Consider the following 27,514-nt stretch of genomic DNA (forward strand, 5'->3'; position numbering starts at 1 on the left):
CCGAGATGCTGATAAAAAAGCAAAGGGCCAGCTTGGCGCTTGAGAAAGATGGTGCTGGGGGTTGGAGCACTTCCTGCGCGCCGGGGAGATAACCCCGGCCCAGCCACTCATTGAGAAGGAGGACACGGCTGATGGCAGATAAGGCGCTTCTCCAAACGCTGACGTGGGGATGAATTGTGCGTGGGAGTCCATAGAGAGCAGGCTCTTGACCAGGCTTCTTGAGCTCATCCCCGCGGGGACCACGGTTCCGTCCCGCCGACCCGAGCACCCCTTCTGGTGCCGCGGGTCCACAGCACCTTCCGAAAGCGCCGGAGCGGTCCGAGGACGTTCCAGAAACCTCGCTGACCAGTAAGCTGGCATTTTGCGCATCCGTAGGGCTGTGGGGTTTGTGAGATCCTACAGCAGGACGGGCGCTGGATGGGAGGGGAAACCAGCGCCGGGGGTGGGTATGGGGGGGTATATCACTCATGGGGCAGGCGGAGGGCGTGTGGTGGGGATGAGCATCCCCACAGTGCCCAGATGAGAACCAGCGGTGTGAGCATCACTTTACGAAACTCACAAGAGGTCTGTCTGGTGGGTGTCTGCGAGCGAATGCTCGGGGTGTCTCCCCACTGTCTACAGGGCGTACGTCCTTCTGGGGAAGCACCCAATATTCCTTTGGGATTTTTTAAAAGATTTTATTTATTCATTCATGAGACACACAGAGAGAGAGAGAGGCAGAGACACAGGCAGGGGGAGAAGCAGGCTCCATGCAGGGAGTCCGACGTGGGCCCGGGGTCACACCCTGGGCCAAAGGCGGTGCTAAACCGCTGAGCCACCCAGGCTGCCCACTTTGGCAGCATTTTAAGCATTTTTAAGCATTCAAATGACCAAGGGTTGGTCTTCGATACCGACGGGTCTGACAGGTGCACGGTTCAGGTGGGCCCGTGGGTCTACACGGGGTGCACAACCCGCCTTCCCCTTGCACCTGCAGGCGGGACAGGGTGGTGGAGAAAGAGGGGGTCCCCAGAAATGCTGTGGCCTGAGAAGCACAGGGTGGAAGCCAAGTAGCTCCACCCCAAGCTGGACGAGGCCGTGAGGCTCAGCCCCCGGCGATGGGCAAGCGCTCAGAGTGTCCCTGCTGCCCCGATCGACAGCTCAGATCTCCCTGCCTGGGAGCTGGAACCCCAAACCGAAGGGCATAGATAAGCCTGGTATGAAACGGGGTGGGGGGAGTCATGCCCCGAGGCAAGCACCCTTGTTCCCAACGCAGAAGGCTCGCAGAGGGTGCCGCCTGCAGCCAGCGGCCAGAGGTCGGACCTAGGGCCCTGAAGCCTGGGGACACATCCTTGCAGAACGCGGGAGAGAAATGAGTCCAATGCTGCATTTAGGACTAAATAAAAGGAATCCCTTCTAATTACATTTTAATATGTTCCATGTGATGAGGACACTGGGGTCGGAAGCCTGTTGGTTACTAAGACACGCGGAAGGAACGACAGGGCACGTGGTTGGGTCAACGCCATGAGAAGGGCGATGACGACGTGCAAAGCTGCTGTACTTAATGCAAAATTTAAAAAGTCATTAAAAGGCAAACGCCCCCATCCGGGTGCCCAGCTCCTCTGGCTGCATCTGTAGGCTGACCTGTCCCCAGGGCAGGTCCCCACGGAGGCCAAGGCTGGTTCCCCCCAAGGCCTCTGTCCCAGGCGTGTAGACGCCGTGTTCTCCCCGTGTCCTCACATGTTCATCGCTCTCTGCACGTCGTCCCCTGATCCTATGATCGGGGCGCACCCTACAGACCTCACCTAAATCCCCTCTTTAAAAACCGAATTCCCCAATGCAGCCCCATCCTGAAGTCCAGGGAGTAAGGGTTTCAACAGGTGCATTTCAGTGGGTCACCACGGAGCCCCCGAGGACACCCGTTCTTGGAGAAGGGACACATCCGCCTCTCGGCCACAACGGCAGCTCCCGGGGGGTGATAATGCCCCTTTGGGACACGATGGCGGGGCCTGGTTGCCCGTGTCTGTCTCCTCGGAGCTTCTCGAGCAGCCACCCCTGAGGTTCTCCGTGGCCGTTCTGTGCTCAACATTGACACGGAGACTAACCCCGTGCAGACCTTGTGCCCTAAAGGGCTCACTTCCCTGGGCCGCGGCACGCTGGTTCTTCCTGCCCTGGGCGTGAGACTCTGGGACAGACGTCAGACGTCCCCACCGCAGCCCTCATGTGTCGCTGTGCTTCCTTCCTCGTGGGGAAGTGTCTCGGTGGCGACTGCAGAGCAAGTGAGGGCCATCGCGGGCATGGCAAGGGATGGAGGCAGGCGTCTGAGAGCCACCGCCGTCAGGCAGACCATCCCCGGCGCCAGGGCCTGACCCATAGCAGGTGCACTGAGAACAAGGAGTGGCCTCCACTGGGGGCCAGGGCACAGCACCCCCTCTGCACGCTGAGCTCATATACACTCCGTGCCTTGAAGGGCATCACCACAGGCCCCCCCCAAACGTACCTCTTGGCCATACAAATGATTTCAGACCACAGGCCACTGAGAACCAGCAGGAGCACAAATAGTTCTGGACGCCTCCCTCGCTGCCAGAAAATACAGGACATTCATTTCCCCTTCCTGGTGGAAATGTACGTCCATACACAGACCTTCTTTTATTTTATTTTATTTTATTTTATTTTATTTTATTTTATTTTAATTTTATTTTATTTTATTTTATTTTAATTTAATTTTATTTTATTTTATTTTAATTTTATTTTATTATTTTATTTTATTTTATTTTATATTTTGTTTTAAGACTGTATCTATGAGTTCACGAGACACACAGAGAAGGACAAAGTTGCTCCCCACACTGAGAAGACAATGACGCTCAGAGACTTCTTATCGTCTCAGAGATGCTTATGAACAAGACCGCCCCGGACGTGCCACGCGTTTCCTGCTGCACCTTTCCATATAACTGTCCTTCTCCATTCAGGAGCCAGAAACCCATTTTCTGACGTTGAATCATAAATGGTTTAAAATTAAAAAAAAAAAAAAGGTTTATTAAAATCGCTGACCATCTGACTGCCTCCCCGAGCTGCATTTTCCTTGCTGGACTCCCATGCGTATATATATATATATGGCATAAATGCTGGGTTTTCTGTTAAATCTTTTTATTCACGTAATTTGTGGGCATCAAGTGCAAATCTAAGAGGTTAGAGGGAAACGATTTTTCCTGCCCTTCAACCTCTCCTCCCTGATTTTCTCTTTTCCCGGCCTCGTCCCTTGGTCTGTCTTATGTAGGAAGATCTCTCGCTTGGTAATGAGACACAGAGCAGGAAGGAGTTTACCTGCTTCCCCCAGGTAGGGAAATAAATGGCTTCCATCATCCCAGGAGGTGGGCGCACGTCCCTGGAAAGGGGCCGGAAACACTGTAATGACGTGCACCCCGACTCGCTGGTGGCCTCTGGGCTCCTATTGGCTCTTTCTGCAAACGTATTCCATCCTGAGAGCACCTGGGTGGCTCAGTTGGTTAAGAGTTGGACTCGCAGTTTCAGCTCAGGTCATGATCTCAAGGTCATGAGATGGAGCCCTGCATTGCTCTGTGCTCAGCGTGGGGTCTGCTTGAGATTCTTTTTCCCTCCGCCCCTAACTCCTGGCTCTCTTGATCTCTGTTTCTTTCTCAATAATAATAGTAATAATAATAAAAATAATGATTAATAAAGGTGTTCTGTCTTCAGCCAGACAGAGCTGCCTCATACCCCAAAGTGGGTGCCGTGGAGCAGTATCCTCATCACACATTCCTTCTTTTTCATGGAGGCCTCGCCTCCCCTGCCCCCGAACCACCTACTGCAAGAGGCACAACCTCAGATAACCCCAATATGCATGGCGGGGTTCAGAGTGGGTCCCCACACAATGGCCCAGGGGTGGGGATGTGATCTAGACCCGCAGTGGCCATGGTGATGCTGGGCTGCAGGGAAAGGTCCAGTCTGGCGGGAAAAGTGGGTTCGATCCCACGTTGGTAGTCATCGTGTATAATGGACCTTGAGTGTCCTGATGCCTTGAAGGGGGTTCCAGGAGGGTTTCAGAGGGACTGTCACTTTGTAGGGGGGACCAGACGTGTGGAAATAGGATGGTGGACACACCCAGTGGTCTGACCACATAGGGCACAGGATGCCCCCCCCAAGAACTTGTTCCTGACACCTGATGGCCCCAGGGGCATGGAGGGGTTCTGAGAATGGAGGGTTCCTGCCCCACCTGGAATCTGACCCTCTGACCCGAGGTCTCCTCCTCTTCAGGTGCAGCATTGGGGCTGGGCCATGGCGACTACGCTGGATCTGGTGAGCTTTCTGGTGCTCCTGAGCTCAGTGTGCTGCAGAGAACCACAGCCGGGTAGGTGCTGGCAGGTGGTGGGGGCATCTGGGCAGGGTCTCCCTAATGCTGGAAGGGGACAAAAGGCCCTCCCCCAGACCTGATGCATCTATGCATCTCCCTATCCTCTACCCCTGCCCTGGTAAGAGAAGGGGTCCTTGTGGAAACCAAACTTTCAGCGGATGTTCATCATCTGGCACAATCAGGAAGAAAATCCTATCCCCAAACCCCAAGCCCAGCTGGGGTGTCGGCTTTTCTGCCTGTCCTGGGAAAACCTTATTGAAAAGCAAAAATCTCGGACCTGCCGAGATGGCACCGTTGGTTACGCATCCGACTCTTGATTTTGGCTCAGGTCACGATCTCAGGGTAATGACATGGAGCCCGGCATTGGGCTCTGACTCAGCATGGAGTCTCCTTTTCCCTTTCCCCATCGTCCCCCACCCCTGCTCTCTCTCTCTTCCTCTCTCTCAAATAAATACAGGAAATCTTTTTAAAAAATATTTTAGAAACAGGAAAATATCCTCCCAACCCACAGAACCTCTCCCCAAAGACGCTAGAGAATGTAGAAATCTTACCGCAGGGTGACCCACCAAAGAGAGTGCACACACAGGGAGAGAAAGCTCACCGTGTTGGGAGCCAGCTGCCCGGGAAGTTGGGCTCCTCTCCTCCCCGGAAACGGGCGTTCACTTCTCTGATCATCATATTTCACAGACGCTCCAGACCCTCAGCTAGCTATTCCGCATTGTTGATGCTCGTGTAGCCCCTCTATGAAGAGCCACGCGTCTCTTTGTACTTTTGTAGCCTTTGCTTTCGGTGTCAAATCAAAAAAATTAAAAAAAAATTCATGCCGAGACCAATGTCCAGGAACCCAGCAACCTGGGCTTTTTGTTTTTATGGGTTTTTTTCCTTGCCTAGGAGTTTTGTAGATTCGGGTTGTACCTGTGAGTCTTTAATCCAGTTGGAGTTAATTTTTTTGTGGATCTGGTTAGTGGTCTGGTTCCACTTTTTTGTAAGTGGCTGCCGCTGTTCCCACACCGTTTTTTAGAGAGACTGTTTGTCCCCTGTTGTCTATTCTTGGCTTTGTTGTTGTAAATTAATTGGTCCTTCTGGGTTTTTTTCCCCCCTAATAGGGAAAATTAAAGTCCTCGTGGTCATTTTGTACTTGTCCTCACCTATGGCAGTTTTCTTCTTGTTCAAGGTGCTGCATCAGCCCCACCCCAAAGGGCATAGCCCATCCCCTGCCCTATCCTGAAGGCCTGGGAGGGAAGCCCCACTTTGCATTCCCTCTGGGAAGATACAGAGGGTCCCAATTTCTGCACAGCCTGCCCTGTGATTTTAATTTTTTTCTAGACATTTTTTCCATGTTAAAATTTTTTCCTGTATTTAAATTTTTTTTTCTGTATTTTAAGATTTTTTAAATATTTTTATTTCTCTGTATTTTAAGGATCAGTTTCTGTAATTTTAAAATTATCATTAGTATAGCTAACTTCTCTGTATTTTTCAAATTAGTTTCTTTCTTTTCTGTATTTTTCAAGTTATTATTCCTATATCTGACTTGTCTGTATTTTTTACATTATTTTCTATATTTTTCAAATTATTATTACTCTAGTTAACTTTTCTGTATTTTTCTGTTTTCCAAATGATTATTACTCAACTTTTGTGTATTTTTCAAATTATTTTGTGTATTTTTCAAATTATTACTGTTATACCTAACTTGTCTGTATTTTTCTAATTATTTTCTGTACTTTCCTTTCCCTTTTTAAAGATTTTTATTTATTTATTTTGAGAGAGAGAACAAGAGAGAAAGCACAAGCAAGGGGAGGGACAAGAGGGAGAGGGAGAACGAGACTCCCCTATGAGCAGGAAGCCTGACACAGGGCTGGATTCCAGGACCCTGACATCATGACTTGAGCTGAAGGTAGACATTCAACTGACTGACCCACCCTGGTGCCCCTTTTTCTGTATTTTTTAAACTATTATTATTATACTTAACTTTTCTGTATTTTTCAAATTATTTTTTGCATTTTTAAAATTATTGTTAATAAAGCTAACTTTTCTGTACTTTTCAAATTATTTTTTCTATTTTTCTAATTATTATTGCTATACCTAAGTTGTCTGTTTTTCAAATTATTTTTTGTATTTTTCAAATAACTATTACTATACTTAATTTTGTGTATTTTTCAAATTATTGTTACTATAGCTAAGTTTTCTGTACTTTAGCTAAGCAATGATTCTTGCTATACTTTCGTGTATTTTTATTTTTTATCTTTTTTACTTTTGTGTACTTTTAAAATTATTTTCTATATTTTTCACATTATTACAATAGCTAACTTGTATTTTTCAGATTATTTTCTGTATTTTTCACATGATTACAATAGCTGACTTGTATTTTTCAGATTATTTTCTGTATTTTTCAAATTATTATTACTAAAGCTAAGTTTAGCGGTATGAAGTGACATCTCGTTGTGTTTTTGATGTTCATTTCCCTGATAACTGATGGTTCTGAGCATCTTTTTTTCCTTTTTTTCTTTTTTTCTGGGCATCTTTTCATGGGCTTGTATATGTCACTTTAAATCGTTCATTTTACGCTATGTGAATCTGGCCTCAGTAAACCGATATGACAATCCCCACCTGGGGTTTGCAGAACGTCTCCCCTCTCACCTGTAACTATAACATCACTTGCAGGGGGGGAGGGGAGCAGGTTCTAGTTCCTACTAAGTGTTTATTAATATTTTTTTAATTGCAGCACAAGAAAACGTATCTCCTATTATAAACATGCAGCTAGATTCAAGGAAGAAAATGTTAAGCTGGAATTACATAAGAAATGTGAGTGAGCAAGAATGTGCAATATATACCCCGCTCGGCTCTCCCACCTTGCAACCCCCACAGGTGAGTGTTCATGGCTCGTGCCTTATGGCTTGGCTCCTTGCAAACCTTAAATTTTCCTGTGAGATGACTCTTAGGTCTCCTGCCTCCTCTTGAGTTCCACTCCTATTGCTGTTGTTGAGGAAGAAAAAAACATTTCCTCTACCCTCTCAGGTTCAGGGGTAGGGATGTGCAAATTAAACTGACGAGCATCACATTTTTCAGAAGAAAAGATCTACAGATTTGTTCCCGGTTCAACTTTTTTTTACCTAAATGAAGATTCACAGGCGAGAAGTAAACCCCCAAAGAAGTGGCTGGACTAGGGAGTTTTTGTGCCATTTTTTCTAAAAGGTTGGAAAATTGAGATGTCTCGACAAAGAAATGCGGATTTCAGCTTCTGAGGCCGATAAATTGCGGGGACGTGACCATGGAATCAGCATATGGGTTATTCCCATGTCCATTCTCAGGTGCCAGATGCTCAAAATAATCCGTATTCCAAAATAGCCTATTTGGGATTAAGCCCAACTATAGGAGCCCTTCACCCTGCTTTGTACAGTGAGAGTAAAATCTACACACTGAGTCTCACGTATGAGGAGGAATCTATAATAGCTGTCTTTTCTGCACCTGCTTTCATTTTGATCTCTCCCCTTCCATGAGGGACTACAGGGAAAGATGTGGATTTGCCCCTTAAATGGATGTCACCATGGAAACATCACCCCCCCCCCCCGATTCAGTCCGTGTCTTTCACTCACTCGTCACCTAATACACACACACCCTTGGTTGCATTCTAAGGACCTTAGAGAGGAAAAACCTTATCATCTAACCTCTTAAGCTGTGTCTGGAGGCCCGTGAATGAACAAGAGATAGATGAACAGGAGGTAGAAAAGTATATTCCCATGCACATGGAACTTCTTTTTTTTTTTTCTCATATGGAGCTTTTATTTTTTTTATTATTATTTTTTTCATATGGGGCTTTTAAAACATAGCCCAATAAATAGGTAAAGTTAACGATTTATGTACCTAGTAGGAAAAAGGAAGGAGAGACTAAAGCTCTTTATGGGAAGAACAAGCATTTTTCCAGAAGAAAATGGGAGATAAGAAACTTTGTGATGAAGCTAATTCCTGCAACTGTAAGACGTCTTTCAGTCTTTGTCACGGCCCAGAGAGGGCATTTATGATAACATTACCCTCGTTTTCCTTCCTAAAATCCACCTGAAAGAGAAAATTTATAGCAGCCTTATTTTCTAGGACTTTCTGACTTCAGTTCGATAAGAGAAACGCCCCCCAAAACGTTTCTTTGTGCATCTCTTAAATCCAAACGTCTTCACTTAAAATAATGTTCATACCAGGCAGCCCGGGTGGCTCAGCAGTTTTAGTGTGACCCTGGGGTCCCGGGATCGAGTCCCACGTCGGGCTCCCTGCATGGAGCCTGCTTCTCCCTCTGCCTGTGTCTCTGCCTCTCTCTCTCCGTGTGTCTCTCGTGAATAAAATCTTTAAAAATAATAATAAAATCTTTAAAATAAAATCTTTAAAAATCTTTTAAAATAATAATAATAATGTTCATACCAATTCTGCGATGGCTGGGGATGGGGGAGGCTCCTCCCCACATTTATAGCTAGTTTTAGCAAGATTTTTTTTTGAAGATTTATTTATTTTGGGGCGGAGAGAGACAGAGGGAGAAGGAGAGAGAGAAGCCCAAGCAGACTCTGTGCTGAGCATGGAGCCCGACTTTGGGCTGGATCTCACGACCCTGAGATAGGATCTGAGCTGAAACCAAGAGTCTGAGGATTAACCCAGTGCACCCCCTCGCGCCCGGTACAGGGACTTCTTATGTGGGTTGCTCTGCCGCCACCCCAGGCTGATGAAGGTCTTGCCTTGTCCCCAGAGATTAACTCCTGGGGTGGGGGTGGAGGCGATATTCTTTGCAAAGAAATGTCCAGCTTTTAGGCAAGTGACCTGCATCGGGGTTTCCTTGTATCTGCTTGTTGCAATCGTCTTAAAAATCATCCTTGTGCCAAAGTGGGCTTATTTTGGGGTGAAATATTCTACGACTGGTCACACCTTAGGTGAACCGTGTTTTCAGGGCCCCTGAGAGGAGGAGGCAGGGAGGAGGGTTGCACATGGGGGCTCACGGGAGATCCAGCAGTAGGCGTCCTTAGGCACCCGTGCTTTTAAAAAGTCGTGAAATTAGGGGCACCTGGGTGGCTCAGCTGCTTATGCATCTGCCTTCAGGTCAGATCAGGTCAGGATCTCAGGGTCTTGGGATCAAGTCCAGGATCGGGCTCCCTGCTCAGCGGGAGAAAGGGAGGAGTCAGCTTCTCCCTCTGCCCCTCCCCCTGCTCACTCTCTGCTCTCTCTCTCTCTCTGTAAAATAAATAAAATATTTTTTAAAAAAATTAATTAAAAGTACTGAAACTAAATTTTAAGGTAATGACACAAAAATAAACAGGTCCCAGACCTTCCTTTCCATGTGGGTCATGTTTACGCATGGTATAGCTTTCTGTCGCTTGCTTCAAAAAAACAAAAAAAAATTTTTTTTCGATTTTAAGTGTTTGCTGTTGGTGCAAGGAAGTCACTGATTTTACGGCCTTCCTGTCCACGGGTTTCCTTAATCTGTTTTATAAAGTCAGTGCATTGCAGGGAGCATCTGGTTCTCGGAATGCTGTCCTGTTAGTTCAGAAATAAGGCAAACATGACTTCCTTCCGTGCCATCGTGGCGGCTTTCTGTTTCGTCTCATTTTTCATTGCGGATTCCAGAAAAACGTTCATGAATGTGGTGTTTCCATATGACTTACAGTAGTGTCAGTCGATGTAAAAGAGAAAACCCAAAAGCAAAAACCTCTTTTCGCATGTCAGAGAGACTCATTTAGGTTCCTGCTGATCTAACCATGGTTTGTCTCCGAAAACTGGTTTTTGCATATTCTGCAAAAGTTGTTTTCCAACCTCTGCTGAGATTATGATTATTTAGTCCTCCCGTCCCACCTCCACTGATGTTATTCAAACAGATTGTGCACAATCGTGATAGATACTTTTTTTTTGAATTATGTTGAATTCAGTGCATGAGCATGACATTTTGGGGTTTCTATTTTTTATAGCTTTACATTTTTTTCTTCTTTTATATTTTTTTCATTTTCTTCTTCTTTAAAATTTTTTTATTTTTCTTTTTTCTTAAGTTTTTATTTATTTATTCATGAGAGACACACAGAGAGAGGCAGAGACACAGGCAGAGGGAGAAGCAGGCTCCATGCAGGGAGCCTGACGTGGGACTCGAACCCGGGACTCCAGGATCATGCCCTGGGCCGAAGGCAGATGCTCAACCACTGAGCCCCCCAGGTGTCCCTAAAATATTGATTTTTGAGTAAATCCCTACATCCAAAGTGAGGCTCGAACTCACAACCCTACAATCGACACCGGCACGCTCCATGAACAGAGCCAGCCAGGTGCCTCAATTCTTAAAAAAATTTTTAAATGAAAGAGGTTCTTTGGAAAATATCCCGGGGATGGTCTTAGGTCCAAGCGGGGCCGGCGTCGTAAAATCAGGTCTACTCGCCCAACGTTCCCAAAGGTCATGCGTTTTTGCCTCTGTGTGTTGTATGTGTTGCAAATCTCTGGTTCATTTCCTTCCACCTGCTGTGCACAGATTTGTTTTGTGGGTTTTCTCCTGCAGGAAAAAGGGGGAGGGGGGAACTGCTAGCTGGTTAGCAGAGAGAGGCCCTGGTGTTTTAAATGAAAACGGGCCGCAAAAATAAAAATAAAGTAAAAATAAAAATAAAAATAAAATAAATAATAGTAATAATAAAAATAAATAATAAAATAATGAATAAATAATAAAATAATAACTAATAGATAAATAATAAAATGATAATTAATAAATAATAAAATAATGAATGAAAATAATAAATAAATAATAAAATGATAAACAATAAGATGATAATTAATAAATAATAGAATAATAAGTAATAAAGTGATAATTAATAAATAATAAAATAATAATGACATGATTGGTTAATGATAAAATAATAAATAATAAAATAATGAATGAATAATGAGATAATAATTAATAAATAAATAGTGAAATAATAATTAATAAGTAAATAATAAAATAATGATGAATAAATAATAAAATAATGAATGAATAATGAGATAATAATTGATAAATAATAAAATAATAATAATAATAAATAAAAATAAAAACGGGCTGCAGGATTTCTCGCCGGGGTTTTGGATTTTCCGTGAGGCCAAACAGAGATGCCTGCAGGGAAGAGGGGGATAGGCAGGGGGTGATTTGAACCTTGAAGGTATCTCTGGACGTTGTTTTATTCCGTCTTTAGCAGCAGCCCCGTTGCCCCCCCCCGTTGCCCCCGAGAGCTGGCTGGGGGGCCAGGATTGAGGGGAGGGGCTCTTTGCAGCTGGGGGACCTCCAGGGAGCCGGTCCTGCCTGCGACTCTGAGCACAGGTTTGGCACAGGTGTCTCGGGTGTTAATGATGCTCTGATTTTCCTCTGTTTTGAATTTGAGGGAATCTGAGTGGATGTAATTACCGTCGGGTCGGACTCGGGCTGACCGGTCAGGGGAGGCGGTGCGTCCGTCCCCACTGCCCCCAGCCACCCCCTGCCCCGCCGCCCTGTGCCCATGGAAGCCTGTGGTTTCACAAACAGGATGCTGCTGTGCTGACTTTCTTTTCCCCCTTTCTTCCCATGTGATGTTTTTCCTTCCAAACTGTCTTAAATCTCATGTCCTCTGTGGGTCACTGTGTTGACGCTCAGCACGTGATGCCGTGTGGGGCTGGGTGCCGTGGCTGCCCCTGCCAGCGAGCGTTGCTCTGCATGGTCTCCAAGTCCCAAGTCCCTCATTCCATCCCGCTCCATGGACGATGCTTTTTTTTTGGGGGGGGGGATTAAAACTAAATTCTGGAAAAAAAAAAAAACTAAATTCTCCCTGCAGCTGTGAAAGAGCATCAGCTGTGCACCTGCTACGACGTGCATGAACTTTGCAAATATGTTGCTCAGGGAGGAGCAGATAGAAAAGGCTACACGGCGCGTCAGCCGATTTATAGGAAGCTTCCACAATAGACAAATCCTGTTAAAAGAAGTGGGTTAGTGTTTGCCAGGGTCTGAGGACGGGGGTGGGGCCTACGGGGAGGGGGATAAGAATGTTCTGGAACCAGGGGATCCCTGGGTGGCTCAGCGGTTTGGCGCCTGCCTTTGGCCCAGGGCGTGATCCTGGAGACCCGGGATCCAGGCCCGCATTGGGCTCCCGGCATGGAGCCTGCTTCTCTCTCTGCCTCTCTCTCTCTCTGTCTATCATAAATAAATAAATAAATAAATAAATAAATAAATAAACAAACAAATAAATAAATCTTAAAAAAAAAAAAAAGAATGTTCTGGAACCAGAGGTAGAGCTTGCACAACATAGCGAAGCTGCCCGATGCCCCTGACGTGCACACTTCAGACGGATCCACATGGTCCATTGCGTGGTTCACTGTACGCCTAAGTGACCTCGATAAAAAAAAAATCATAATTAAAAAAAATCAATTTTGTAAAAGGGAAAAAGCACAGAGCAAAATAGAAATAAATGTATGACTACGTCGAGGGATGACACGAAATGCCCTACGCACTCGGAAGCCCGACGCGGGTAGAGTGGGCGAGAAGCCGGGGCGCGAGGTGCCAGCGGGCAGCCTGTGTGGACGTGGCACACGTGGGCGGGACCTCCCCCCTCCCTGATGCACCTGCTCCCTGAAATCAGCAAGAAACGTAAAAATCCCATCTTTTAGACGAGCGAGAAATGGTCTCTTGGAGCAAAGTTCCCCCAAACACAGGAGGCAGGACCCCCTTTTGCACACATCTCAGGGAGCCCCCGGTGCTGCTGCACCTTTTCTAAAGGGGATGCTCATGACAAAGAGGTAGGAGGCTCTCTCTGTCGTTTTGGAACTAGACAGCACGTCTTATTTTATTTCATTTTATATTTTATTATTATTATCATTATTATTATTATCATCATCATCATCATCATCATCATCATCATTAGAGATTTGAATGCACCCTCACGATGCACAACCGGGACGTGTTTGTGAGCCTCTGATGATGTAGGTGCATTTCTCCTCATCCTGGTCACCGACAGGCCCAGCTGTACGGAAACTTCTATTCAAACATTTTCTCCCCGAAAACGTCTGAATGAGTCACCCCCTGGCCGCATCCTGGGCGGTGTGTTAACGCTGCCAATCACCTGACTTTTGTGTAAATCCCAGACATTCCTTCGGAGGGACTCTGGTGACCTCAGTAAGGCCCAGGCTGCTCCTCCTAGAACAACCCCGCTTGCCTGTAGGTCTTTGTCCATCATTCTCGTGTCCACATACGTATTTTCTTTGATTTTGGGATTCCCAAGACACTTTTTTTTTTTCTTGTCTGGAGCAAAACCTTTTCAGATAAAAGGGTTTCTATAGACTCAGAAATGGAACATGTGGTGTTGCCGCCTCCAGAAAAAAAAAGAAATTCTCCAATTATCTCCTACGGCACGATCAGTCCTCTAGACTCCTAATTTTGGGGACTCTTTGCTTTTCCTTTTTTTTTTTTAAGATTTATTTATTTATTTATTCATGAGAAACACACACAGAGAGAGAGGCAGAGACACAGGCAGACGGAGAAGCAGGCTCCATGCAGGGAGCCCGAAGTGGAACTTGATCCCAGGACCCCAGGATCACACTCTGGGCCAAAGGCAGGTGCCACACCGCCGAGCCACCCGGAAATCCCTGAAATTTATTAAACACAAAATCTGTCCCCACAACGCAGCATGACCCCCACAGAGAGATAACAGCTGAATTACTACATGAGCATGAATAACATTATTTCATAAATAATCACATAAACCAGGACCACCCAAATGAGGACACGTGAGACTCTCTCCGGGGTGTCGGTCACCAGATCTTACCCTTGTCAGAGCCCCCAGAGTCCTGCAGAGGAGTGAGAAAACGTTCTAGGGGTGCAGGCGAGCAAAACCACGGTTGTCTACACTGTTGAGTTCTGTGTGCGAGGCTCTGCAAATTAGAGTCACAAAAAGACAGGTTAGCTGAGAAGAGGCATGCGCTCTCTATATGCTGTTAAAAATTTTACATGGCATGAGTTTTCTTGATGAAAAAGAAAAAAAAATGGCCCCCAAAAAGCAGTTAGACCAGAGCTTGTATCCCATGAACGGCGCAGATGTGACAAGAGGCAGAAAAAGAGCGAGAGGCTGCTCAAGGCAGCACCTCTCGGGAAGATCGATATTTGGAGGACACTGCAGGAAGACAAGGTTTATTTTGGTAGATTTGTTCGTACAGGTCCATATTGGTGCCAAATTTCTGCCCTTTTTGTGGTCCTAAGAGTTACCACAGAGAGAGGGAATCTGGGGCATCTTTGTTTCTAGAAGTTTCTGCAGTTAGATAATGGAAAGTCCAGGAAGGTCTTTCTTTCTTTCTTTCTTTCTTTCTTTCTTTCTTTCTTTCTTTCTTTCTTCTTTCTTTCTTTCTTTCTTCTCTTTTCCCTCTTTCTTTGTCGTTTTTACATTTTGACTTCTTTTTTTCTTTTCTTCTTTTTATTTTTTTTATTTTTTAAGATTTTATTTATTTATTCATGAGAGGCACAGAGAGGGAGAGAGGCAGAGACCCAGGCAGAGGGAGAAGCAGGCTCCATGCAGGGAGCCCGATGCGGGACTCGATCCCGGGTGTCCAGGATGACGCCCTGGGCCGAAGGCAGGTGCTAAACCCCTGTGCCGCCCGGGCTGCCCTTCTTTTTTTTTTTTTTTTTTTTTTAATTCAACTGCCCAACACATAATACATCATTACACGACGGCTTCTCTCTGAATGTGTTGGTTCTCAGTTGCTCCTGGCTCAGCACAATCCTCAGGCCACATTGGACATGGGAAACAGAATTAGGGACGTCGTCAGTGTCACTCAAGCCCTGGCCATCGTGGGCCAGCTGTGAGCTCCTGGGATTATTGCACATAGTCTCCCGCAGGCCTCACGAGGCCGGACGCGTGCACTTGTTATTAAAGTCACGTGACCGAGTGGGGAGAGGTCCAAGGGGGCACATCCCACCGTGGAATGATCTGAGGACTGAGTGGCCCCAGGGACCCCGAAGCGCACGTGATGTACAGGTTTTCCATGGTGCGCTTCCCAGGTCACAGAGGACGACACGCACTACTGCATCTTCCGCAACCACGTGCTGCACAGAGGGGCGAACCTCACCGTGAACGTCACGTGTGACGGTAATGTGTTCCAGGAGCTGCTGGTTTTCGCCAACCCAGGTGAGGTCCCCGGTGCTGGGAAGTTCCCAGCTCCCGCCTCACCCGCCTGAGGGCCACCGAGGTCTCCACCCCTTGGGTGTGGGTGGTGGCGGCGCAGCCCGTGAGGGTTTTGTCGGTTGGCGTCTTGCCAGGCATGGAAGGTTCCGGCGCCATGAACTTCTCCTGCTTCATTTACAATGTCCGCTTCATGAACTGCAGCTGGGCGCCTGGCTCCAGGGCCCCCGCCGACGTCTGCTACCGGCTCTTCTGGTGGGCTTCTTTGTAAGTGCCTCGCCTTTCTCCCAAGCAACGGGGATCTTTGTGCAGATGCTAACGGGGGATCTTTGTGTGGATGCTATTGGGGGATCTTTGTGTGGATGCTATTGGGGGATCTTTGTGTGGATGCTAATGGGGGATCTTTGTGTGGATGCTATTGGGGGATCTTTGTGCGGATGCTAATGGGGGATCTTTGTGTGGATGCTATTGGGGGATCTTTGTGCGGATCCTAATGGAGGATCTTTGTGTGGATGCTAACAGGGGGGATCTCTGTGGGGTTGCTAATGGGGGATCCTTGTATGGATGCTAACGGGGAGATCTTTGTGTGAATGCTAACGGGGGATCTTTGTTCGATGCTAAGGGGGGGACTCTTTGTGCGGATGCTAATGGGGAATCTTTGTGTGGATGCTAATGGGGATCTTTGTGTGGATGCTATTGGGGGATCTTTGTGTGGATGCTAATGGGGGATCTTTCTGTGAATGCTAACAGGGGGGATCTCTGTGGGGTTGCTAATGGGGGATCTTTGTATGGATGCTAACGGGGAGATCTTTGTGTGGATGCTAATGGGGGATCTTTGTGCGGATGCTAACGGGGGATCTTTGTGTGGATGCTATTGGGGGATCTTTGTGTGGATGCTAATGGAGGATCTTTGTGTGAATGCTAACAGGGGGGATCTCTGTGGGGTTGCTAATGGGGGATCTTTGTATGGATGCTAACGGGGAGATCTTTGTGTGGATGCTAATGGGGGATCTTTGTGCGGATCCTAACGGGGGATCTTTGTGTGGATGCTAATGGGGGATCTTTGTGTGGATGCTATTGGGGGATCTTTGTGCGGATGCTAATGGGGGGGGATCTTTGTGTGGATGCTAACAGGGGGATCTTTGTGCAGATGCTAACGGGAGGATCTTTGTGTGGATTCTAATGGGGGGATCTTTGTGCGGATGCTAGCAGGGGGATCTTTGGATGCTAATGGGGGGATCTTTGTGCGGATGGTAATGGGGGATCTTTGTGTAGATGCTAACAGAAAATGTAGAGCGAGCTGTAGGGCTTCCTCCCCATGGTGGGGTGCCTCCCCGAAATGTCACAAAATCACAGAACCCGGGCAGGACAACCATTTCTCTTTGCCGCAGCCTGGCTCCAAAATGCACACTTCGCCTCCCGTCCTTAAGAGATGAGGAAATCCATAGTTTAGAGATTTTATCATGCACGGAATGGGTTGCAACGGCTGCGCCCGTTAAACGGCAGGATTTGTCCCTGAGTGCCACGTCCCAGCCTAGTGCGTGGGACGCGTGTCGTGTTCTGGTTTTGCGTTTATCCGGGGATGGATTTTATCATTTTTTTAGAGGGTTTTCTGGGTTTTGACCTGGGGGGGGGGCATATTTTGTTGTTGATACTATCTGCTCAGAACGACACACAGTCATCGGGCTTTTCCTGGGTCCCTTTTGCCAATGACAGGCACGAGGACGAGGTGGAGTGCCCGCACTACATCATGAACAACGAGGGGATGCGCGTGGGCTGCCATTTCGATCAACTCGGCGAACCCCAGAACATGGACAATTACTTCTTCCTGGTGAACGGGACCAGCCGCACGGCGGCAATTCCGTTTTTGGACTTCGTTCCATTTCAAGCCTACAAAATCGGTAAGAGGTGACCTCGCCTTGGGTCCGCCCCCCCTGCCCCGGGTGAGCCATCTCTCTCTCGCTTCTCTCGTCTCCCATCTCCGCTCACACCTGGGCCACCTGGGACGCGTTGCTGGGTTCCCTCCCAACCTGCCTGAGCAAGATCCGGGCTGTGCACTTGGGGTCTGGGATAGTCCCCGTGGGTGGGATGCAGGAGAGGCCTGTGATCATGACACGTGTAAAAGACGTCACGTGCCCACTTTTGTTGATTTTTGTAAATTCTCCACAAATCTTGAATTCACGAATCCTGTCTCATTATTGCTGATGGGGTGGAAATACGGGGTTGGTCTCTGGTCACCACATGTTCATCAACTGGTCAGCACATAGCCTTGTTTTATGTTTGTTTCTGTTTAAAGACATCTTATAGGGATCCCTGGGTGGCTCAGCAGTTTAACGACACCTTCAGCCCAGGGCGCGATCCTGGAGACCAGGGATTGAGTCCCTCATCGGGCTCCCTGCATGGAGCCTGCTTCTCCCTCCTTCTGTGTCTCTGTCTCTCTCTTTCTCTCTCTCTCTCTCTTGTCTATCACAAATAAATGAATAATTACATCTTTTTTAAAAAAAAGACATATAGTGTAGATTGTTGATGCATTAATGTTGAATCCAAGACCCAGAGCCCTGAACAATGCTTATCTAACATGTATACTTTCTCCAAGATGTACACCATGGCCTTCTTGTGCATACGAATGCAAAAGAAGAAAAAAAAAACTTCCTCTACCCTCTTAGGTTCTGTACACAGGGCTTGCAAATTAAATGGACAAATGCTATATTAACAGGAGAAAAGCATACAAATGCAATTTTAACTTTTAAGTTTTATATGCATCAGGGGAAAGCTTCACAGAAAAGAAACGAACATCTCCCAAAGAAGTGGTTAGACTCAGGAACTTACATACCATTTATTTTTCATTTTTTTTAAAGATTTATTTTTTTTTATTTTTTATTTTTTATTTTTATTTATTTATTTATGATAGTCATACAGTGAGAGAGAGAGAGAGAGAGTCAGAGACACACGAGGAGGGAGAAGCAGGCTTCATGCCGGGAGCCTGATGTGTGGGACTCGGTCCCGGGACTCCAGGATTGCACCCTGGGCCAAAGGCAGGTGCCAAACCACTGAGCCACCAAGGGATCCCCCTATTTTTCATTTTTTAAATTTACTTTTATATATTTTTATCCATACGACCTTTTAATTAAAAACAACTGATTACTGAGTTAAAGAAAAAGTGATTTGTGCTTTTAGAGGTGGTAAACTGAGGAAAGGTAAACGTATGGGGAAAGTAACGGGAGACAGGGCTATAGTAGTAAGGTTTGTTTGTGCAGACTCAGCTTGCTGCCGACTTTCTATTCTCTTCGCGGACATAAAAATTCCCCAGAGTCGGGATTCACGGCAGTCATAGTTTCTCAGAACTGTGCGGTCTTAGTCACTCCCATAAGCTCCAGGAAAGCTTCTTTCTGGGTCTGCGATTGTCAGCTGCCTTCAGTTCCAAGTCACTCATGTGCCAAGGTGTCATGTTCAGGGGGTGGCCTCCCGATCCGCCTTGCGCACATCACACAGCAACCCAGCTGGAGCCCCTAACACCCCCCAACCGTGAATTCACCCCATCCACATTGCACATTTAATTTTTTTTTTTTTTGGAATTGCACATTTAAAACACGCTGCGCCGTTTGCGGGCGTTTTGTCGTCATTTTGGTTCTGTTTCGTTTTCCGCAGAGAAGTATGACCCGCCGACGAACATCACGATCACCTACAACAGATCGCACCACATTATCAAGTGGGACAATCCCGAGATCAGATACGACCTTTCGAGTTACGTCCTGTACTACGAGCTGGACATCCAAAGAGCGGTAAGAAGCCCCGACCCTGGTGCGCGACCCACAAACCATCCGCAATCTGGTATTTTCCTGGGGAACGCAATCCCGGCAGCTGATGAGCATGCGCCCCTGCTCCAGGAACATGTCTGAGCACTCCTGTACCCTGTTTTTGCCCTAAACGGGTGATTGATTCCTTTATTACTTTTTAATGAAATTCCCTTATTTATTTTTATTTTTAAAATTTTTAAAACACTAATCTTATTTATTTTTTTAAAAATAATCCCTATGCACCACGTGGGGCTCCAACTCAGGACCCTGCAAGCTGAGTGACATGCTCCACCGATCGCCAGCCAAGGAATCCCAATCTGGTGTTTATTTTTTAGAATCATTTTAGGTTCATAAAGTAACGACCCTGGACGTCTTCACTGGTCCCATTAGCGACATTTTTCACAATGCGGCCTTATGGGACGCAGCCCCTGTCAGGACGTTTTTTGGAAACAAAATGTGAAAATGGGTCGGGAATGGCGGGGCTCATGGTAAGGACATGGGAGGCCTCCCCCCCCACCCCGCATCTTCAGTTTGCCCATTTGATAAGTGAGCTTCTGCAGCCTGAGATCTGGACTCGTCCCCGACTCCTGGAAGTTGGGGACTTTCCGGCAGACGCTCGGCATCTGTGTTTTTCCCGTGGCCTGGGGCTTTACCCTGGGCCCCACGCCTGGAGCCGGGGCAGAGGGGCAACTCAAATTCATGCATCCTCTCTTGCCCTCATCAGAGACACACAGTCCGGTGCCGTGCTGTGGGCATTCGGTTCTGAGCACCTGAGACCCCAGGGCCTTTGCACGTCCTGCTGCTTCTGCTGGCAGGCCCTCCCTCCGTCCTCAGGTGCTGGGTCCTCCGTATCCACGCCCATTCTCACCTCCTGCCCCACTGGTCTCTCTCCATTGTGCCGCCCCCCTTCCCTGATCCGCTTTCTTCCCAGGGGCGATCTGGAATCAGGCGTGACCTGAAATGTTCTAGTGCCTCTGCTTTGTGCGTCTTGCCTCCTGGAGGCAGGTCCCCTGAGTGCGGGGACCCTGTCATCGTGCCTACGCTGACCACAGAGCTTGTGCACACCACAGTGTGGGGCACACGTGAGAGTTCTGGGGCGACCCCCAGGCCCAGCCCCCATGGAACCACGCAGCCCCGGGCACCGTTCAGAATGGAAATGAGGTCATGACCCTTCCGTCCCTAAAGCCCTCCCCAGGTCGGGTATGGATCTTGGATTAGAGTCAAGGCCCCGGATGTGCGTGCCCAGGGTCTGCGGTGTCTGGTCCTGCCCGCCGGCGTCGTCCTGCCCCATGCTTGTGTGGGCAAAGTCACACAGGTGACCTCAAACAGGTGGGCTTGTGCACTGGTGTAACTATGCACAGGTGACCTCACATAAGTGACCTCACACTGGTGACGTCATAGGTGACTGCATCCACGTGACCTCACACACACCTCACACAGAAGATGTCACACAGTGACACCCACACAGGTACCTATACAGTGGTCACCTCACAGGTGACCTCACACAGGTGAACTTACAGAGGCAACTAGGCATGGTGACCTCACACATGTGACCTCATACTGGTGACGTCACAGGTAACTGCATCCATGTGACCTCACACAGGTGACTTCACACAGGTGAACTTACAGAGGCAACTAGGCACAGTGACCTCACACATGTGAGCTCATACTGGTGACGTCACAGGTAACCGCATTTATGTGACCTCACATAGGTGAACTTACACAGGTAACTATGCACAGGTGACCTCACACAGGTGGTCCCACTCAGGTGACCTCTGGCAGCTGTGCAGCCTGGAGCGTCCTGTGCATGTCACCCCCCAGGTGCCAGGACCGCCAGCAGCAGCAACCCTTTGGTCATCAGGTCCCACCTGACGTCCACACAGCCTCACGGACTCACCCAGTAAACGCTGGAGCCCGCTGAGGGTCTCGGAGGTGGTCAGTCCTTACGAGGCGTTTGAACATTCCCCGACGCAGAACAAAACGCTCCTGTAGACGCTGCCTTCTCGCCCCTCATCAGTATCCCCAGAGCACGCTGCCAGCCAGAGAGAAATTCACAAGAAGGAAATTGATCCTTTATGTGTCGAGGGGGGAAAAGCTCTTCCTCCACCCTCTTAGGTCCTGAACCTGGGAGGTGCAAATTAAATAAAAGGACAGTTAAGAGAGGGGGGGAGCAAACGTTATTCACATGCATATGGGACCTCACAGAAGAAGAGACTCTTGAATAACTGAAGTTAGGGCCTTACCTACCTAACAAGGGGGAAGGGAAGGGAAAGAAAAAAGCTTCCTATTTTTTTTTTTTTTTTTTAGAAAAAGCTTCCTTAAGAACAAAATGGGTTTAAAAAAAATGGGTTTGTAGAACAAATAGGAGATAAGAACCACTGTGACGATGTTTGTTTAGGCAGACATCAGTGGCGTTTTTTTGTCTCTTGTGCGGGCACGAAACTCCCCTGAATGGGATGAACACTGGGTGTCATACCATATGTTGGCAAATTAAATTTAAATCTAAAAAATGTAAAATAAAATTAAATAAATAAATAAATAGAAAGGAGAGGAAGAAAGAAAGAAAGAAAGAAAGAAAGAAAGAAAGAAAGAAAGAAAGAAAGAAAGAAAAGGAAAAAGAAAAAAAAGAGAGAAACTCCCCCAGATGTGCCATTGAGGAGACATTCACGGTCCCTCCCGGAAGTGAGGTGTCCCCAAGCGGGGAATTCACCGCAGTCCCTCCTTCCCAGTCCTCTGCTCTCCGGCACGTGGAAAAGCTCTGAGGAGGCTTCTTCCTACCCGCTCCGGGGTTCCACGTGGGTTCCCACATTTGCACATGATGCTGAAAACACACATTTTAACGATCTTTCCCTTTTTTCAGGGCGGCTCCTCCAACACAAAGCACGTAAGTCTCTCTGCCTTTCTGAGCGACTCCTGCTGCGCAGGAGGGTCCCCGAGGTGATGGGGAAGGGATCCATCCGTGGGCTACCTGGCAGGTGCCCCCGGGGCCACACCGGCCCCTCTGGTACCTGCCCCCGGGCTACTGCGGCTTAGGGGGCGGGGCAGTAGCGTGGGGTCTGCTGGGTCTAAAACAACAACTTGAGCTCGTAAAGATGAGATATCTCAGCCGTGGACACGTGAGCAGAAGAAACTGGGTTCTTGGGGTCACAGGGACCGTCAGGGACATGTCCCGGGTCGTGCGACCTGGGGTTGGCGTCCGTCCTGATATCTAGGCTGCAGGGAAGCACCACGGCCTCCGGAATGACCCGGCAGGCAGGGACTCTGTGTCCCACTCAGGTCCCGCCCAGACGTGCTTGGATGTTTGGATGAGATTTGTGGGGCGGGGGCGGGTGGGGGTGCAGCGGGAGGGGCCACCCCGTCTCAGGAAACGCAGCCCTGCTCCTGACGACCCTTCCAGGTCCTTCTTAGCTTTCCCCGCTCACCACCGGGTCTTCTGTCCTGTGTCCCTCTGCCAGGCCCTCCAGACCCGCCTGCCCCGGGACACCAGGGTGCGCCATCCCCGTGCGGTGAACTCCGGACAGGTGGTGGCCCCCGTCCACAGGGACGCTGGGGCCTGTCCCAGAACCGGCCTCCGTTTTGGCCATAGGGAGGGGCAAGAGGGCGTGGGGCAGTCCCCAGGGGCGCAGCTGGCGGTGTCGGACTCAGGACACGGATGGCCACGGGGGGCCCCGACCACCCCTCCAACCACCCCCTGCAACCACCACCGGTGTGCAGATTCGGAATAACCTGGAGCCACCCTGGAGGGTCTGGGGACTCTGCCCAATATGTGGGTGCAGCTCAGGGAGCCCTTCCCAGGGGACAGGCACAGGGTCCAGCTTCCTAGGGGACATCCCAGGGAACAGATGCAGGGTCCACCTTCCCAGAGGACAGGTGCAGAGTCCACCTTCCCTGGGGACATCCCAGGGGACAGATGCAGGGTCCACCTTCCCAGGGGACAGGTGCAGAGTCCATGGTCCCAGGGGACAGCCGGTGATGCTTCCTGCCTGGTGCCCGCTTGAGATGGACGGATGCCCCTGGCCGGGGTGTCAGGTGTCGCCTCTGCCCAGATGCGGATGCGGGGAGGGCAGACCCCAGGGGACCTCCACACCTCCGTCACAGCCGGTGGTCTCCTCTCCTGAAGGTGTTCCAGCGGGGACAAGACCCGAACGTGTACCTGATGCCCAGTTCCGCCGCCAGGGTGGAAAGCACGTTCCGCGCGAGGGTGCGCTACGTGTATAACGACCTGTGGAGTGAGTGGAGCCCGACGGTGCTATTCGGTGAGCGCCCCGGGCCCCCCGCGCAGGCTCCGAGGACGAGGACGGACGGATGGATCCGCGCGGGGCTCCCCCCACGTCCCCGCGCCTTCCTCCACCGCCTCCTGCCGCTGGCCCCGGGGTCCGGGGGGAGCTCATCTGGGACCCTGCACCTCGCCCACCTGGAATGACCCTATTCCCAGCAGGTCCCGCGCAGGGATGTCGGGGTTGGGGCGCACGCAGCTTTTGTTTGGGGGGGGGCGGCTGAGTGCACTGCAGCGGCTCCCAGCGCGCTCTCTGCCCCGACGCAGCATCTGCGGGCGTGTCCTGCTGCTCCGCACGCCCTCCCGTGGCCTGGGGTCACCCTCCAAGGACGCACCCCCAGATTGCAGCACGGGCACAGTGAACCCCCTGGGCTGCTGTTCCCTCAGCCCCGCTGGGGTGTCTGCAAGGCCCTCGTTGCCGCTGTCCCCCTCCCGCGGGGGTCACGCAGGGCTCAGGAGTGCTCGGCCCATCCCCCTGGGCGCTCCATCACCTCCTCGTCCTTCAGGGGGGCAGGGACGGTTATCCCAAAGCCAGTGGCCTGCAAGGTGACAGCTCCCATTACGCAGAAGGGCAAGCGGCAGGAAACGCACGGTTTTATGCAGGGGGGGGGGCGCCAAATACCCGCCTGCAGGGGCAGCGGAAACCCCACAAGGCCAGGGTCCGCCCAGAGCCTCGTCTGCGGCTCCCACACCTCCGTTCTGGGGGTAGCCACAGCGCATGAGCTCCAAGTATGCTCCAGCTGGATGCGTAAGAGCTCTGCAGGCTGGCGCCCCGCACCCCCACCCAGAGGAGCCCCCAGTGCACGTGTGGGCTCCTTCCGTCCCGAGATCGGGGTCTCCGCTCGCAGGAGCGGCGCAGACCACCCAAGGCCAAGCCGCGGTACCCAAAGGGGAGCGTCCGGGGCGATAGAAACCGCGCGTCTGTCCCACCCTCAGGAGTTTCTCAATTACGCGTTCATTCCCTTGGCTGGGCCGCAGGGTGTTCAAAGTGAACGTGGGCTGAGAAGGAACATGCGTGCGCGGTGCTGGTTGGGCCTGTGCGCAAACGCTTACGGGGCAGCTCCGTCGGGAGCAGGGCGCGGAGGACACGGGGGGGGGGGCGGCGGGCGGGGGGCGGGAGGGCACAGGACTCAGCGGAGGGTCCGCGCCGCAGGGCCAGCGCTCCCGCCTGCGCCGCGAGGCCTCCCCGGGGAGGGAGTCGGACACCAGCGCCGGGGCCGCCGTGTGCGCCACCCAGACGCCGCGCTCCTGACGCCGGCTCCTCCCCCCCGCCCAGGCCTCCCGGAGGAGCGCGAGCCCCGCGGCGCTCTGTTCGACGTGGTGGTGTGGGCCACGGCTGTGCCCGCGCTGCTCCTCATGTGCCTCTGCAAACGGTAAGGCCCCGGTCCTGGCACCAGCACGCAGGACGCTTCTCGGGGCGCGGGACCCGGTGCGTGCGGAATGGCCTCGGGGAGGGCGAATCCGGAGTCCAGGGGGCGCGGACCCGGGCGTGGGACCCCGTGCGTGCGCAATGCGGAGAGGGAGACGCGAATGCAGAGTCCAGGGGGCGCGGACCCGGGCGTGGGACCCCGGGCGTGCGCAATGCGGGGAGGGGGGCGCGAATCCGGAGTCCAGGGCGCGCGGACCCCGGGCTGCGGAGGGCTGGCGAGGGTCGAGAAGGGACTGTCCCTGGGGTAAGGGTCTCCTGCTGCGCGCCCACACGCCCTCCGCACCCCGGGCAGGGTCGGTGGGTCCGTGCAGCCCCGGCCTGGCTCCGGAGGTGCGCGCTTTCTCTGGGGCGGGAAGGGAGCCCGCGGCCCGGGGTGCGCTCCACGGTGCCGTGTCCTCAGCAGGTTCTACAGGAGCCACAAGCTGTTTCCACCCATCCCGCAGGTCAAGAAGGAAATCACGGGGGCCCTCATGCCGACCCTGGAGGTGAGCGTGTGCCCCCGGCACCCTGGGAGGTGGTGCGGACCCTCTGGGGTTCACAGTGTTTGCAGGTGACCGCCACCCTGGGGCACGGTGTCACAGGGCAGGGGTGTCCTGAGCTCCCCAACCCTGGGAGCACTTCCCAGGGAACAGATGGTGGACAGAGGGAAGTGGACGCTCCCCCCACCCCCACCGGCCCGCAGCGTCCAGCTGCCTTCACGACAAAAGTCTGTCCTGGGGTCACCCACCACATAAGTGGAAATGTGGGGTCTGGCCGAGGAACAGCCGTGGAGCGCGGGAAGCGTTGTGACCCTATTTCTCTGCTGGAAACCCCCCGCTGGTCCTGGGGGGAGGCGGAGGGAGCTGTTGATTGGTCTCTGTCCCTTAGGGGGGCTCGTGGACACCAGCACCCTCGTGAGGACACCCCGACCCCATTACATGGGTTCAGATCCTACTTGCACATAGAGGTGCCTCCACTGGGTGTGGATGGAGCTGGGGTTTGGGGGCGACCCTTTGACCCCTGACCACAGTCCCCTGTGGTGAGGGACCCTCCCTAGAGCTGGGGGCACCCATGGCTCTTCTGACTTGCCCTGAGCATGTGCCCCAGATGCTGCCCCGTGATGAGCGGAGGATCTCCCCCAACATGGATTGGGGGGCTCCGGTTCTGGGCTTGATGCTGTTTCCTTGGGAAGCCTCCTCCCCCTCCCCTGGGGTGCCCTTGAGGCCAGTCCGGCCTCCCAGCGGGGGTTTAGGGTCCGCCCTCGGGGTAGCAGGTGTCAGAGCTGCTGTGTCCTAGTCCCCTGCATGCGTGTGCATGTGTGCACGCATCCGGCCGCCGAGGGGGCTGCGTCCACTCTGTTCACGGATCCTTTCCTGGTGGCGCCACAGGTGCGTGGCAGGTGCGTGGTGTCCACGCTGCCCATCTTGTCTTTCTCAGGTCGCCTGGGATGACGGCCACCCGCCGCCGGGCTCCCAAGAACCCGAGGAAGTCCTGATGGTGGAGGAAACGTGGTGACTGCCGTGGGGACAAGCGGACATCGCAGCTTTGGCCTTATCCCCCTCCCTCCCCGCCACCCCTGAAAATGTCACGTGTGTGCGTCGTCCACTCAAAGACTTCTTCGCTGACCTGCAGCGCTGCCACCCCGACACCCAGCAGCATGGCTTTTGGGCTTTCTGCGCGTGTCCACGCGGGCCCGCCGGGCGGGATGGTGTGTGCCGCGGGACACCCCCTGGGGGGAGGCCAGCTGTCCGTCTGTGTGTCCGTGTCTCTGACGCACGACGCGCCCACTCGGGGACAAGGAGAGAGAGGCCGGTCTGCACGCCCAGGTCCCGCGTGTGGGTCCCACAGGCTGGGAAGCAAGCGGGAGGTGGGCGGGAGCGTCCCCGTTGGTTTGTGCACCTGCTGCTCTGACCCAGCGGAGATTTGGAGGTCGGCCTGTCCCCATGATGCAGCTAACGTGTTTCAACGTGACAAATGATGGACGTGGCGGGGCAGGGGGGGGGAGGACCTCCTGGGAGGAAAGAGCGCGCCTGTGTTCCGCGGATGTGCCTCTGCATTCGGGGATCTGCTTGTGTCTGGATGACGCTCAACCTTGTGTCGACCCCCGGGAGGTGAAGGCGTTAGGGCGCAAATCCAGCTGCCGCCCCCGCGCCCTCGGAACTCACGCTGCCCCGTGGCTGTTCATCCAAAGCACCTGCAAAAACCCAAAAAAACCACGTAGGCAAACACACACACACACACACACACAGGAAATAAAGCTGTCAGTGCAGGAGACGCTCACCACACCGCCTGATGTGAAATATGTCCCCTCCCCACGCGCGGCTTCCTGACGCCCAACACGGGAGGAGCTGCGCACCGCCACCCCCACGCGGCGCCCGAGGCGATGCTCACGTGTCTGTGGAAACTGATTCGGCATCTCTATCGCGGGTGCAAAGCCAGCTGAAAGGTGTTTTCCAGAAATTTGCCCTAAAAATGATGGTGTGGGCTGCGGAGGCCCCGCGAACGCGGACGCGGGTTTGCACTTGCTCGCGGTCAAGAACCCGGGTCACCGCCCGCGGCAGCCAAGTGCAGGCG

At 51.3% G+C, this 27,514-nt stretch overlaps 1 protein-coding gene across 2 annotated transcripts; it reads left to right on the plus strand.

The window, feature by feature from the left end:
- The first annotated feature begins 203 nt into the window (after positions 1 to 203).
- LOC129518409 (granulocyte-macrophage colony-stimulating factor receptor subunit alpha-like) lies at positions 204 to 27,215 on the plus strand. 2 transcript variants are annotated; one of them, XM_055338542.1, is made up of 12 exons: positions 204 to 348; positions 4,249 to 4,342; positions 7,068 to 7,210; positions 15,339 to 15,465; positions 15,597 to 15,726; positions 17,176 to 17,360; positions 19,108 to 19,241; positions 22,117 to 22,140; positions 23,377 to 23,512; positions 24,809 to 24,905; positions 25,362 to 25,446; positions 26,378 to 27,215. In XM_055338542.1, exons 2-12 carry the CDS (start codon positions 4,270 to 4,272, stop codon positions 26,453 to 26,455), a joined length of 1,212 nt encoding a protein of 403 aa, XP_055194517.1. In that variant the 5' UTR covers positions 204 to 348; positions 4,249 to 4,269; the 3' UTR covers positions 26,456 to 27,215. The 2 variants fall into 2 exon arrangements, with proteins under 2 accessions (XP_055194517.1, XP_055194518.1); XM_055338543.1 differs by having other exon boundaries at positions 25,365 to 25,446.
- Positions 27,216 to 27,514: the final 299 nt, after the last annotated feature.

Source organism: Nyctereutes procyonoides, unplaced genomic scaffold (assembly GCF_905146905.1).
Source record: "Nyctereutes procyonoides isolate TBG_1078 unplaced genomic scaffold, NYPRO_anot_genome, whole genome shotgun sequence".
Lineage (NCBI taxonomy): Eukaryota > Metazoa > Chordata > Mammalia > Carnivora > Canidae > Nyctereutes > Nyctereutes procyonoides.